We start from the raw sequence: 15,996 nt of genomic DNA on the forward strand, positions 1-15,996 counted from the left end.
CTAAGAGAAGCAGGACAAAAGGGACACAGAAGACTGACGGGATCTGGGGAAAAGAAACTCCACACCTCCACAGCCATGTGCTTGTAGTCATTTCATTCTGGGCTGACACCTGCCCCAGTGCCTGCATCGGGCGCTGACTGATTACAAACTTACTATATAAACAGCATGTAACTAAAGACAAGTTAGAAAAGAACTCATTCCTGAGACAAATGCTACGTTTTATCGTGTCTTGAAATAAGCGCACCCTTACTTTCCAGGAAAGCTGCCTGCCCACAGCCGCTTCCCAAGCGCCGTGCACCCACCTTTCTTAGCCTCACCCTCCTCCACAGTTGAGTGGTACTCGTTCAGGACTGCACCACAATCTTCTTAGCCAATCCTCCCAACACACGACCCTCCGAGGAGCCACAAGTACTCCGTGAGGAGCCACTGTGTACTGAGAGCACGCAGCTCTCAGTGTCCTGTCAGCTCTTTAGGGTGTGTATCGAGAAGCATGAGATCCAGCACCCGGGGTCACGCTGTTCTAAAGAACTTTGATTTCTATGTTTAAGCTACGGGCCAGAAAGGTGGTGAGAGTTCACACCCTCAGCACTGCCTGGAAGGTTCACTTCTGGTTTGCCTTAATGTTTGCCAGGCTGGTGATCCAAGTGGATTCATAGTACTTTAGCTGACTATTGCCTGCAGCTGAAGACGACCTTGAAGTCTTCCTCCCCCCTCTCCTCAGCTGCTGAAACTCAGGCAATGCCACGCCACCAGGCACGGCTCACCCTTTACTAACAGCCCCGAGGGCCTAGTGAGACTCCAGCAGGGGAGGTGCCGGCTGCCCGAGGGTGAGGCTGTGACTGCATTAAAGGCTGGCTGTGCTAGAGAGAGAGCAGCTACAGCTCCACACGAGGGGAGGGCGAGGACAGGGGGCTCTTGGAGCTCACAGGACAGCTGGTTCAGTGGAGTCACTGAGCTCCGTGCTCCATGATAGACCCTGTCTCAAGAAGGAAAGCAGAGGGGCTGGGGAGATGGCTCAGTGCGTAGGAACACTGGCTGCTCTCGCAGAGGGCCTGGGTGGCTCCCAGCACCCACATGGCGGCCCACAACCATTTGCACCTTCAGTCTCAGAGGACACAACCCCCTCCTCTGACCTCCATAAACATGAGGTATGCACATAGTGAGTGTGTGTGTGTGTGTGTGTGTGTGTGTGTGTGTGTGCAGGCAAAATAGTCATACACAAAAAAGTATATAAAAACCCCACATACTCAAAAATGCTTCAAAACTCACTGGCAACTTGATCCTTGACAGTGATAAAACCAGAAGAGCTGCTGCTCACATGCAACCCAACTAACAAAATAACAAACAAACCTGCTTACTAGCCAAGTGCAGTGGCACAGCCTGTAATCCGAGCCTGGCAACAGAGACAGACCCTGCCTAAACAAAAGCCAAAGCTTCAGTAACTCACTCAGTCCCTGGGGACTGAACACAGGGCCTTGTGCAGGGCTGAGAACATAGAGAGGCCTGATGCTCAGAAAGCACTCCAGACAAACATGGAGTGCTGGCTGCCGAGCTCGTACTTCTCTCTCTTTACTCCTTATACTGCATGGATGACTTTACAATGAGTTCAATAATTCAACATCCCGATTCAGTAAGATATGAACTACATTAAAAAGCTGGTGGACTTATGGAAAGGCCCTGCCCACACTCATGCCACCCTGTTACACGTTAGATGAAAACATCAGCAATGAGACAGATGAAACACTAACATAGGGTCCCCGGGGCACTGACTCTTACCTGATTTGGCCTACTTCATCATGTTGTGCATTAAGAAACAGAGCAAAAGTAAGAACAAGAAGAATGGATATAAGTACAACAATGAACACACTTGACACAGCTTTAAAAATCAGTGAAACTTAGCCTGGCACCAACAACAGATCGGAACTCAGGATCTCTGTAAGCACAGAAACCTCAACCATTTGCCAATTGGTAAAGGAGGTAAGATAGAAAACCGGCAAGGAATAAGGCACAAATGCTGTATAGTTAATCAGAAAACAGGAAACTGTTATGTTGATAGTCTGACGAATGCAGGCTTTGGCAGGAAACAGCAGCGTTTCTAACTGCATGATAGTAAAACTTCAAGCACAAAAAGCTATTAGCAACCACTACAACTATTTCACATTAAATTTCACATTAAAATCACCACTGAAGCCTTAGGAAGAAGACGCAGACTCTGCAGTAGTTAAGTGTGTCCGCATGTTAAAACTCGTCAGTTGACTCTAGGAACTGAGCCAGGGAATGTTAGGATAAATAAATGCGCACACTAGTTTCCGAGTCCTGGAGTCTCTAGACAGACTCTCTATAGACCTAAGTGGCGGAGAAATCTGTGCTGAGAAAATCTGACCACCTGGGCAAGCGCCCATAAGTCAAAAGAGATAGCATGTTCTTTCTGTGTTTGCTTTCCTTCAGCCACATTCTAGGATATCATATCTCGTCAGGAGTTAATTTTTACACTTGATTTTAAAGAGACACGGACATATTTTTCCAGTTTCTGACATCTGAACAAAGGAATTGATACAATTAGTAAGATATTAATGAGAATATATTTATTCACATGGCGTTTTATGATTACAATGCACATTACTTCAAGTTCAATGTCTGTTTCTCCTGTGTGTGAGCAGAGATTGCACGGTGCAGACAAGCACCACATTCTGAGATTCAAAAAAGAGGAAAGAGCCTTGGGTTATTTTGAAAGACAATCAATCCACAACAAAGTGGAAAAAGCCATACACACACACAAAAAACCCCTAACCAAATGAACTTTGATCACCACTAGACAAGGTCGGAACTACTGAAGTGAGTCATGTGACCATGAGCGAAGCGCACAACAGTTGCAGTAAATTTCCAAGATTGAGTCATATCAGACTGCAAAGCTCCATCTATGTGCTTGTGCTTGTGTATAATGTCTGTGAAGCACAGATCTGGTTAAGCTGAACAACATCCCTGTAGGCGACACAGCACAAAGCAGCTGTACATCACACTTCACCTAGGACGGAAGCGAATCTGATCGCCACATGGATTGCTGAGCTACACACCTTTTGTTCCCCTCCTGTGGTTGCACAATAATTTTGTTGGATTCTTTGCAGAATACTTTGAATAGCTTTTCCAGATTTCAGAATTTAAAATAAATTCAAATGAGAAATGGCATGCTACATTTTCTCTTCCTTCTTTCTTTCCTCAGCATTGCCAAGCTGAGGGTGACCGTGATCTCACAAGCACAGGAATTCCAAGTGTATGTACAACCAGGCTCTAAATTTTTCTTACTTATCAGCTTCTTTAAAAAGCAGTATTATAGAATACATTGTAATAAATATATATTTTTTAAAAAGCTGCATTATAAACATGACAAGATTAACACTAACAGCAAGCACCCAAACCAAAAGGCTTCCAGAGAACTCAAACAGGAAACCAATACAAGTGATCATCTAGGGGTTATACCTTCTTAATCACTGTACGCCCAAGTCCCAGCACGCAGCCAAAATTGAAATGCTGAAACATTTCCCTGAAACACTAAGTAACTTAAAGCTTAAAAAAATAGCATTAAGTAAACCATTAAAAACACTGAAACTATAAGAAATTGAAGATTCTAATTAAAAATGTATAAAATGCATTCAGAAGCAGCGAAGAGCTTTGCACCAACATGTGAAAAGGGCAGCAAGTTTGGATGGAGAAACTGATCTCGTCCACTTGTTTCAGAGCAGGAGGAGGGACTCTGCCTGTCACACGCAGGAGGCTCCATGCAGTCCTGTGGGCAAAGTGAGGCCACTGCGGAGAGTCTTCTTCCTGGCAGCTGAGGATCTTGACAGAACTGAAACCATTAGCAATATGTAGACAGCGCATACCGCCAGTGGTGAGGAGGCCAGGAATATATGAGGCTCTATGTAAATTTACCAATCACAGGAAATAAATCACTTCACACTTGTTTCACGCTGAACTTTTAAGGCTAGATCAAAGTACCATGAACATTTCATTTGATTTAACCTTTAGCTGAAGTATTAAAAACCACTCTCAGACCGTTAGCAAGATGCCGTCATGAACTTTTCTTTTCTGTGTGGACTGAATTATGTTAACAGGATTTGCTGAAGCCGTCTGGTGAGTTTTTTCATTCCATCAAATGAGGCCAACGTGCTCTGACAAGGACGCACGCTGAAGAAGGGAGTGAGCGGGCTCCGGCCACCAGTGACCTGGGTCTGCAGGAGACCGCCCACCTGACGTCAGGCTGTCACACCAGTGTACAAAGATCCACAGGAGACGCCAGGGCTGTCCAGACTGAGAATGTGTTATGTGTTGTAACTAAGAGCAGTCTGGTGCGCCTGGACCTATTTCTTGAGAGATGAGCGAAAGGAGGAGGCTGAACTACGGAGATTCAGGTCACGCTGAAGAAGGACAGAAGGAAAGCTACGGGAACTACGGAGCAGGAGTCAAGAGAGCCTACAGCCACACAGTCCTCTGCAACACTGCCTTGACAAAACAATGGATATTTCCCCTGTGGTCTACTGGCTTGATGGGACATATTAGCCTTCACAGGGTGTGTGGTCTGTGTGAAGTGCCTCTTCGGGGTGACTTTAATACCACCATGAATTCCCACAAGGTAGCTGAGGAACAGCTGTGCTGCCCGCACTAACACAGCGAGGGAGTCAAGGACATACCTGGCACGTGGCAGGCCCCCACTGTCTACTTAGGCAGCCATGACCAACCTAAGTAGCTAAAAGAAAATGAAATGTGGGATGGACAGCCAAGTTCACAGAAAGTCAAGACCCGACCCTGAGTAGCAGGCATTGCAATTGCTAAGTCTCTTTCAGTAGGCCAACGACAGTCGCCTTAACATCTTCAAGGTACCAGAACACTCAAGACACATGATATAGTTATGAATCCATTCTCCAAAGATGGACAAATCTCTACGCACAAAGTATCTCTAAATACTGCAATAAGCACCATTCATGGACCCTGGGGAATTTTCAAGACAAAAAACATCAATTTTCAAATATGGTTATTGAGACAGTAAGGTACTGTGGCACACACACTGTCATCAGGTAACCTGGGAGGGAGAATTCTAAGTTGGAGGCCACCCTTGGTTACACGGTGAGACTTTGTTTCAAAATGAAGGGCAAAAGGTGGGCGGAGTACTGAGATACAGCAGGCAGACTTGAATAGGGCTTACTCCATCCACAGGGCTGTGTGCCGGCACCACAACCAACCTTAGGATATTTCCAACACCCAAACAGATACCACCATGCGCTCTCTGCTCCCATGCCGTCTGCCTCTACCCTCTCCTTGGCCGGGGGAACTGCTCATCTATGGCTTTTCCTATTCTGTGTTCCTTTTATGTAAGCGGTGTGGCTGAATTTGTGGGCTTCTGTGACTGGTTTCTTGCACTATTTTTTGTGTGTCACAGCACACATCAGTAATATTTTTTTGGTGCCCCGTCCCCTTCTGTTGTACAGACACACTGTATCCACTGATCAGTGGACAGGGGCCTGAACTGAACTGGTTTTGTTTCATGGCTACTATAAAGAATGTCATAAATGTTCATGCACATGTTTCAGTGTGGACATACCATTTTTCCTTGGGTACAAAGAAGTGGAACTGCCACACAGAGGCAAGCATGTTTAGCCATTTGAGAAAAAGAAATGTTATCTTCCAAATTGTCTATACTATTTTCTCCTCCCAGCTGCCCTGAACAGAGTTTAGATTTCTCCGTGTCTTTGTCAATGTTTACTTATCTGCTTATATGTTCCTAGTTAGTATAAGGTGGAAATTTACTATAGTTTTGATTTGCATTTCCCTGATGGTTAATGATGCTGAATATATATATATATATATATATATATATATATATTTTTTTTTTTTTTTTTTTTTTTTTTTTTTTTTGTGGTCACTGGCCATTTGTAGATATATTTTAGAAAATAGTCTACTGAGCCGTGGGAGGGGGATGTTTGAGACAGGGTGTCTCTGTGTAGCCCTAGCTGTCCTAGAACTCCCTCTGTAGACCAGGCCGGCCCCAGACATACAAAAACCCACCTGCCTCTGCCTCCCAGCCGCAGGTATTAAAGGTGTGCCGCTACCTCCACCCAGCGGATTCTTCACCTGCTTAGTAAATAAGGTATTGATCTTTTTACACTGAAACCAAAAGCTTTCTGCATTTTTTTCTCAGAGAGATGTCTGTCTATCTCTCTATCAACCTATTTATCAATCTATCTATATATCATCATCTCTATCCATCCACCTATCATCTATCTCTGTCCATCTGTCATCTATGTGGGGGGTGCAGGCACACAGAGGCAGGAGCATTTGTAAGTCAGAGTCAAAATCCAGTGTCTTCCCCTATTATTTTTTTATTTTTGAGATAAGGAAGGTCTTTTACTCAACCTGTAGTCACCAACTGGCCAGACTGGCTGGCCAGTGAGTCCTGGGATGTTCCTGTCTCCATCCCCTTGTGTTGGGTTACATCACCATGCCTGGCTTTTCACATGGGTGCTAGGGAACTCAGACCCTGGTGCTAATTCAGCAGGCACTTTCACCCTCAGAGCCATCTCCCCATTTTGGTTTTTATCTCCCTTTTTCAAGATTATATTCTGATTTTCTTGACGGTGTTCTTTGAAGCATAAACGTGAACAGCTTCCCTATTCTTTCACCTTGCTTCTACTGTCATAGTTAAGACCGAGACTTTAAAGGAAGCTCCATTTTCTCTGTCAAAATTATGGTTCAATTTAGAAATACACGTACTAGACATATTCTATGGATGACAGCCTAAAAACCATTTTAGTGCTAGAGTTAAGTTGCTCTACTTTAACAAATATGCTGAAAAAAGACTTAAAACCCAGATATCATATATCTGATGATCACAGTATACTTAAAGCATAAAAAACTCTGAAAACTCAAATTTGAAAAACAAAAACAAAACAAAACAAAAAAACCAAAGATGGGTTTCAAAATCAGAAAAGGAGCCAAACAGACATTTCCCTAAAGATATAAATGGCCAACCGAGCTATTCAAAGAAAAAACACTTCTTTAAGACTTGCAAGGGATGCCCCTAAGAACCACAGTGACTCCCAGTACCTGAGAGCCTGAGGAGAATTGTGAATTGGAGGCCACCCTGGGCTACACGAGGCTGCAGCCTTCACATTTACCAGGACGGCCACCACCACCACAACAGATCAAGTGCCAGCCAGACAGATCAGGAGCCTCTCACACACAGACGGTGGGATGGAAACTATCACGTCAGCTTTGGAAAGATGTGGCATTTCTTCAGCTGGTGAACGTGGAGTTGACTTACGGTCCAACAAATTTACTATAAGATATACTCACATGCAAACAAAGGGCCACACAGAAGTCTGTATGTGACGTTCACGTAGCATTATTCATGACAGTCAAAAGAAGAATAAGCCATGTGTATCAACTAGTCAACAGACAAAATGTGGTGTATACATATTTTTCATTATTAGGCAAGGTAAAAGAATGAAGTATAGACACCTAATATCAAGGAACCTCCACAGAGGCAGAAAGGGAAATCCGTGTCGCCTAAGGGTGAGGGGAAGAATTCTGGAGTAATGAGGAGTAGCTACTAATGGGTACAGGGTTTCTTCTAGAGCCCCCAAAGAGCCCTCAAACTGACTGTGATGACAGCTGTACTACTCAGTGAACACACCAAAACCCCACAGGACCATAAACTTCATGGAGCAAACTTGATCACGCATGACTATATGATAAAGTGACTGTTTGCTAGTCGTCCTGTATGTGTGATTCAACAAAGACACTGACAGGCTGAAAAGAGGTAACCAGCTATCTGGAAAGCAGCTTCTAACTGATAAAAAATCCTCAATAATGTGAACCTTGTCCATGCAGTTCTCCACAGAATAAATGGTGGGTCCCTCCTGCAGCTTCATCTTAGAGAAAATGCTTCAGCTGAGGGGGTAGGAGCGGGTGCCCTGCAACACTCCCAACAACGTGGTCCCCGAACATGCACACCACCTCCCCTAGCTGGGCACAGGCCTCCTTCAGCCGGGACGGATCCCCCCTCCCCCTCCCCCTCCTCCTCCCGAGACCTGTAGGCTGTTCAGTAAAGATTGGGTGCTCGCAAACCACATGACCTCACGAACGCTATCTTATCATATCACAGGTTCCTCACGCTGACCACAACTTAAATCAGACAGGCAACAGACCACCACGCAGTCTGTGACACGCATATTGGTAGACATTTCCAGCTGTTCTCTTTGTGGGAGAGAAAAATCTGATTATCTCATGTCCAACTGCATCTGAGAGATACTGTTCGTGAAAAGCACATGATTTACTGCTTTAAAAACCTCTAGCACAGTTGAAAACCTTGTGCTTTAGTAAATCTGAGAGCAAAGTTCCTTTAACTGATATTTAGTAAATATCCCTAATTTGGGAAAAAAAATGAGCACTTTGTATTTTTTAAAAGTAACATAAAAAGTAACTTATTTGCTGGGTGTGGAGGTTCACGCCTTTATCCTAGTACCTGAGGGCAGAGGCAGGCCGATCTCCACAAATTCAAGGCCAGCCTGGTCTATATATTAGATATCAAAGAAGAACAAAATGAGTAGTCAAGTTTCTCTCCTGGCTTTGGGGCCTCATTTTTTGATTTCTCTCCTACCTTTATGTTCCTTCCTGGTCTCCTTTTGTGAGCTTTTGCCTTAAAAATCTTTTCACATATATGCCTCTCTATTCTAAACATGTTCCCTTTCCCCCCGGCTATTTTCTACTCTCCTCTTTAATATACAGCGTAGGCAGCCCAGACTGGGCGGGGGGGGGGGGGGGGGATGTGTGCAGAGGCCAGAAGACATAGCTTTCTTGTGTTACCATCCACCTTAATCCTCTGACAAAGGATTTCTTACTAAAGCTGGAGGTTGGCTAGAGGCCAACAAGAACAGACACACACCTGTCTCCACTCCTGAAAACACACAACCACACCCACTTTGTCGGGTGTTGGGGTCCAAACTCAGGTCCTCCAGCTTCTGTGGCCGGTCCTCTAGCCCACACTAGAGACCACCTGACAGCTTCTCGGCCAGGCTCCCGACTGTGCCACAGCCCGGCCACGCTGCCTCCCTCCCTCCCTATGGTCCAGCTTCCTACTCCATAGCTTCACATACTCAGCCCAGCCTCAGGACCTTCAAGAACCACGTAGTGTAACTGCTTCAGGGTCACAGATTGAGGCAGTGTCTAAGGCATGCGTGGGAACTGAAAGACGTTTAAATGTTCACTAACTGGATGGACACTTAAAATGAGCATTTTAAGGTTGCAGGATCAGTGTCAAAGACCTAGAACCTAGGCTTCCTGGCTCTAAGTTCTCAGTCCTGAAGATGAGTTTTCCAATCACTTCTAGTGATAGAAAACAAAGCCATGCAAAAATATGGAACCAAACTAAACTAAAACAACCCCTACACACACACACAAACACACACGTGTGAATGAATGAATGACTGAATGAGTACACAAACAAGTAAATAAATAGAGCACAAATCTCGAATTACTGTTAAAAACCAAACAGGCTGCGTGGGAACCCAGTATCTTCTTTCTGCTTTAAGGATATGTCTGGAAGTGCCGTCCTAATAGTGAAAGGGAGAAGAGTAAGAAGAATCAGCTTTTAAGTAGGAGACAGTATTAAAAATGAGCATCACGTGCACAACCAGAGCACGGAGGGAAGACCCGAGACACTTACACTGTGGGTTATTTCCGCTTCCTTACCGAAGCGAAACAAGCCTAAGTACACCCCGCCAACTGCCCCGAGGGGAGAGCTTCACCCGAGATGTTCCTGTGGGGCATCTACAGCATACCACAGGCTCCTCAGAAATGCTAGGCGCGCTCCATCCTCACCCACCTGCTAAGAACTGTCATAAAGAATGATATGATCTAGCACAACAGAGGTCACTGTTTAGTGTTCGTTTTGTTTTTAAAAAATACTGACAACCATTGGCTTTTATTTTTCATAACATATGTGGCCCATCTCCTTTTTTGGAGATAAGCTCTTACTCTGTAGCCCGGGCTGGCGTCATACTCCCGATAATCCCCCTGCCTCCACCTCCTGAGTGCTGGCTTATAAGTCATCACCCATCCGAGGTTCGTAGGCCGTATGCTGCTGTTCTGTGGACATCTCTTAGGACACTGACGGTCGGCCCCAATAAACACTGTACTGCTCACTACAGTACAAACACTCTCACGTAAGCTGCTGTTTAAATGCTCGCAAGTTCACAAGTGAGAGGCTAACGAGGGTCATGGGGAAGGTGGGTGCGGGAGAGAGGGACCCAGCTTTGGGACAACATAAACTCCAAAAAAAGTGGTTTCCTATTAAGTTGCAGGACTCTCAGAAGTAAGTAGACTTACAAAACTGGTCGAGACTCTCTCTCCCTCTCCCTCTGCATTTTGGGTTGACTGCAAGCCTCATGGGGAATACACAGAGGCAAGCAGAGCAGTGAAGTAAGCGCTGTGCTCCCCCTTCTTCAGCCCCACCCACACACTCAACATCCTAGTCAAATGCACAATTCCACTTGTGCCAAGTTTCCCATCAATAAGTACAAAGAGATCAGCTAACAAAGAGACTGTTAATGGTTACATGATCAAATACACTATTAATATTTATATGAAAGATTTCACATTGAAAGCCAAAGATTCAGCAAATTCTAGCATACAAGTTTTATTAAGGTCAGGTTGACTTTGGTTATTTAAACTGTGAAGTGCTGTACCAAAGAAGGTAAACGGAATGTAAAAGTGACTCAGCTTTTAATCCCCTTCGAAAGGTAACAGAGCTGCACAGTGGTGACATGGTGGGCTTGTGAGGACTTTGTGTCCATCTGGAGGCACAGCGGGCTGCAAGCTGTCTGACGGGTGCTGGAAACCGAGCCTGAGTCCACTACAAGAGCAGTAAGCACTCTTAGCCACTCCCTGTGCTGTCTACTCTTCTTAAAGGCTTCCTTCATATTGTGTGCACGTGCATCTGTCTGTGGGATGTGCACATGGACAGATGCTCAGAAGCCGGGAGGGGACATGGACCCCTGGAGCTGGAGTGACAAGCAGTTGTGAGCCTCTGAAATTCACGTTCTCTGCAAAAAGCAGCAAACGCTCTTAGCCACTGAACCGCCTCTTCCATCTACTGGGCTATTTCAACTGGTACCTTGGTTTAAAATTTCACTGTTTTTTGTTTTGTTTTGTTTTTAGCCTCTTTTCTGATAAACTAAAACAGGCAAATGAATGAAAATCTACGTGGGGAACACAATGGAGAAGCATCTCCAGCTATACCTGGAATGATTTCACATTGCCTCCTACATGCCTTCTGGGTTAACAGGCTCACCAGAATCCTTCACCTGGTCTACCCTCCCTTCGTATGACACATTAACTCTGCAGTCAGCCTCTGCCTGAGCTGAGCTCCTACCACGTTCCCAGCTCACTTCTGCGCCTGTGTGTGGTCCCCAACCGTCCTATGCACTGTCCAGAGCCACAACCCCCATCACGGCCCCTCAGATGCCCAAAGTCTCAGCTATTCTGAACAGTATCTCATCCCAGAGTCAGAATCTTTAATTTGGATCTAGCTCCTTCACAGAACGTTCTACTCTGAAGATTAGTTTTCGCTTCAAGTTTATACAAGAAATTTTCAAAGTCACTAATATAGAGACACACACAACCCACCCCCTATACACACCATGGTGCACACCTATAATCCCAGTGCTCTAGAGGCTGAGGCAAAAAAATTAAAAGTCTGAACTCTACCTAGGTGACAAAGCAAGATCCTGCCTCCAAAAACAGACTGATGGATCAATCAACGCATGAAAGCTAACTCTCATGTGAATAATTTTCTGTCTGTCTTGTTTGGAAAAATGTTTTTGTTTTTATGTTTTCAGTCACAGCATGTGACAAGCAAAATTCATGCCTATTGATTGGTTTTAGGCTAGCATACAATCAATTTTTACATAATTTTAATCCAACAATATTAGTTTTCTTACACTTTTTGCTTTATTTCAGTCAGAACTTCTTAAGAACATCCCCTGGGCACAAGGAAAAGTTCCCAGAGGAAGGAGTTACAGAATACCCAGATAAAACATATGTCATTTGTTAAAAAACATACTAATAGCAAAGATTATCTGTAAACTCATGATCCCTCCAATGTTACCAAGAATAACACCAACCCTGACAGGAATGTCCCTGATATGACAAAGGAAACTGAGCTGAACCACATGTGAATCTATCAAATTGTTCTAAGTTGTTTCCTCTTCACCAGGAATTCACTCTTAGATTAACTACCTGCAGGAAGTTATTTCAGCAAACACTCAGCCTTCAACTGAAGGATGTAGACCAGGAAAGGGCAATGTCCACACTTGTTCCTCTGAGGTTTAGGCTCATCTCGTGGCCAAGAAGTTTCCGTTCTTCTTCATTTTTAAAAGCAAATCAAGTTTATGCTATCCTTTCAAATGTCATTACTGTGAATGAACATTTTACTATGATTCAAAATAAATTTTATATGTATTTCTGAGTGTGTCATGAGAAAACAGTTAAGAACAGAAAACTGACATAAGCTGCACAACAAAAAGATTCTCTCCAGTCAACAGATGAGCCTAAGTCATTTAAACCAGCCAAAGAGCTAGCCAAAGTCTGAGCAACTTCACCAGCTGGCTATCAGAGGCCCCAGTGCCAGTTAAACAGCATCCACACACCAAGAAATCTGTTGAACAGCTCTTAGGCAAGCATCCTTTTTTGCAATCTCGGTACAAGCACCATGAAGGGGGAAAGGAGGTCAAAGAGAAATGACTCCCTCCCCTCAGCAGCAAGCAGCACAGAGCCAGTCGGCTAGGTGAAGAATAGTTAGGGCATGGGCAACTCTAAGTGGCTTCAGGTCACTATAAAGATAAGGCTGAGTCAGTAACTGACATTTTAAGTTGTTATGATTAAAGATTTAGGGAAGGCAAATCCTCACATTTGACAACAAAAAAATCTTTGCCTAGGAAGGCAATCTTACAAGTTGCTCTTAACTATAATCATGAATTCATAGAAACTTTTAGCACAAAAGGGCAGTGATAAAGCATTGCATCTGGAGAGGAAGGAAGAAGTATGTGCAGAGCAGCATTTCTCGCTCACCTCATGAGTCAGCTCCGCTATCTGGTCCTTCAGCTCCCTGACGTACTGGTTGGAGTCCGACCTGCTCAGCTGCCCCTGGAGCTTACCCTCTTCTTGCTGTTTGTGACAAACAACAGAGGAAAATCAGCACACGAGTTTTACATCATGAACTAAAATATTCTAAGACACTGGGCAGCAGTTTATCTAAACTGTGATCAAATCCATTCTAGCCCTGAAAAGCAGCTCACAATGAATTAAACTGAGTATTTCTTAAAAATGCCTAATGGATGTGGACAACCATACACTTTATAAAGCACACCCTGGAGAAAGTCTTAGAAATTAATTACCAATCAGGTGCTCTGATGACAAGAACGACCCTCAAATTCCAGGGCCATTTATGTCACGTTTTCCTCAGGCAGTTGTTTGTCTCCCGAACATAAAAGCCGTAAAAGCCGGCACCCAGCCACCCAGCCAAAAGCTCAAGACGCCCCACTGGAGGTCAAGCTACACCTGCAATCTTCTGGAGAACAGGAGAAGTTCTCCGAGCTTCAGGAAGGGTGGAGTGTGACGCTCCTGCTGAGTTCACTCAGAATATATTCGGGAACCCGAGATACAGCTGCTTTTTAAAAGACATGGCACAGTGTTTCTCAGGGCGCTGCCCTCGAGGAGGACCCGAGTCAGTTCTCCAGCAGCCTGCAACCCAGCCCACAGGCTCCGGCATGCTGGACACTCTCGTCCGGCCTCTTCAGAATACTGTGTGCACACAGCCCACACAGACCCACATGCACACACATAACCAAGAGCAAACAGGAAGGTGAAATAAGTCTTTAAAAGATGCCCCTGATCCTAACACTTGCTGAGAAGAGATGGGGCCATTTCCATGGCTACAGCTGTTAGGGAAGAGCTGCCTTTTCCTTCTCCCTGTACATCTCAGCTGGCGCCTGCTTCTGTGTCCCCCGGGATGAGATTAAAGGTATGTGCCACCACGCCTGGCCAGTTTTCTTATACCAGGGAAAATACACGTGAACTTTCTAGAAAATGGCTGCCGAAAGAGTGAAAAACAGTTTAAATAGCCTAAAACGTTTACAATTAGGAAACCATGTGTTGATGCTTTAAACATTTAGAAGCTGTTACCTAGAGGTACTGCTCACATACTGAGTCGCTCCTGAGACCAGAAGAGGACAGGCTTGCTTTTATTGGTGTTTCCTGCTATGAAGACAGCCACAGTTAACAGTCTTTAGTGCAACCGTCCCATAACAGTCTGTATGTGTATAATTAACAAGCATGAATGCATGGTCTTTTTTGCCACACCTCAGTAACAATATAAGCCGAATGACATAAAACAGAGCAGCAAGGCGTATACCGTGTTTTCAGAGAATTCTACAAGCCCCTGGAAACTGCCTTGTATCTGGGTGTTTATAGGCTTTGAAAGTTTTAACATTTTCTTAGGAGGCAGGCACAGTGGCACATATCTTTAATCCCAGCACTCAGAGGGCAGAGCCAGGCAGGTCTCTGTGAGTTCTAGGCCAGTCTGGTGTACAAAGCGAGTCTAGGACAGTCAAAGCTACATAGAGAAACCCTGTCTCTCATAAAAAAGAAACAAAATCTCTTAGGTATTGAACCTTCAGAATAAAGAGCCACACGGAAGAATGTTTTCCAGACTATCCCTTTTGCTATCTTTCAAAACCAAGAAGATGAGACCTTGGGCCCTCCTCAGCCCTCTAAGCCTACCCGAGTCTGTCTTCCACTTCATGCCCACACACTTTCCTCAAACATCCTTGGTAGAAAGCAGAAGCAAGCACAACTGTTCCAATAACAAAGTGGGTAGCTACCTGCAGTCAGGAGCCAGTTCTCTACCCTGCTGCTCTCCCAGTGAGAACTCTTTGCTGCTACTATCACATGCTTAACTACACTTGGTCTTTTCTTCAAATCCTTTCCTCAAATTATTCCTCACACTGCCTTTTTCTGTTTTCTTTTGGCATCTTCTCTTTAAAGAGAAAAGGACCCCTCTGAGTGGAGTATGATCCATGGAACTGAGTCAATGGAATTCACATGGAGTTAGAAATCTGCTAGACCCAATGGCCAGAGAAAAGGTGAGGGCAACAGAAGGCCAGAGCCGCACATCGGGCCCCTAGAAAACCAGTTCTGAAGTCTTTTCCATTGAAGTGAAGCAATAAAGCCTCTCCACTTCTGTCACTTCCCAATAAAAGCGGTAGCTAATTCACTGCGCCCCTCTCAGCCAAGGCTCTCCAGGGGATCAAGCCCTCACACCTATAGCAGCATCGCACATACGTGAAGGCTCAACAATGCCCGTGCACCTGGCCACCGCCAACCGGGCACTCAGTCTTCTGAGTGGCTTCTCCCGTGGAGCTCTGGCAGAAAAACACAGCACTCACACGCAAACTATTCTCATCCTTGCAAGAATGCAACACAACCCTGGTTGCTATTTCTATAATTTCTTTTCCTTTTTGAGACAAGGTCTCACTGTGTAGCCCTGGCTGGCCTCGACCTCACAGAGATCCGCCTGCCTCTGCCTCCCAAGTGCTGGGATTAAAAGCAGGCATCACCATGCCAACTTCTTGATAGAAAATTTAAGTAAAAGAGTAAAGTGGTTACATAGGAATTAGAGACAGGCGACACATTGTTGTTGTTCTAATTCAAGCATTCTGAACACCAGAACTGGTGATGGGGAAGGAGATTTATGCTCCAAGGGGTACAGCTGTCCTGGATTTGTTCACAGGTTTTCATCTTTTCTTCCATATTTATTTTAGCTTCTGCCAACTTAACAAGGAACTGCACTATAAAAGCAGCTCAAGAGAAAATGCTACTTCTCTTTGTATTTACCATCCAAGTTAATGAGCCTGTTCTTCAAATTCCTATTATAATTTATAGTTG

The 15,996-nt window shown here is 44.7% G+C and overlaps 1 protein-coding gene across 6 annotated transcripts in view; it reads right to left on the reverse strand.

Moving 5' to 3' along the window:
- The window catches only part of Evi5 (ecotropic viral integration site 5), a 151,589-nt gene that overhangs the window by 7,479 nt on the left and 128,114 nt on the right, over window positions 1-15,996 (reverse strand). For 5 of the 6 annotated variants that reach the window (XM_055611561.1, XM_055611558.1, XM_055611562.1 and 2 more), the window contains one exon: window positions 13,123-13,218. The exons of the other annotated variant lie outside the window; for it this stretch is intronic. In XM_055611561.1, the coding sequence (XP_055467536.1) occupies window positions 13,123-13,218 (96 nt within the window). The remainder of the gene's footprint in view (window positions 1-13,122; window positions 13,219-15,996) is intronic. 6 annotated transcript variants of the gene reach the window in all.

The sequence above is a fragment of the Psammomys obesus genome, unplaced genomic scaffold (genome assembly GCF_907164565.1).
Source record: "Psammomys obesus unplaced genomic scaffold, mPsaObe1.curated_primary_1811, whole genome shotgun sequence".
In the NCBI taxonomy this organism is placed as follows: Eukaryota; Metazoa; Chordata; class Mammalia; order Rodentia; family Muridae; genus Psammomys; species Psammomys obesus.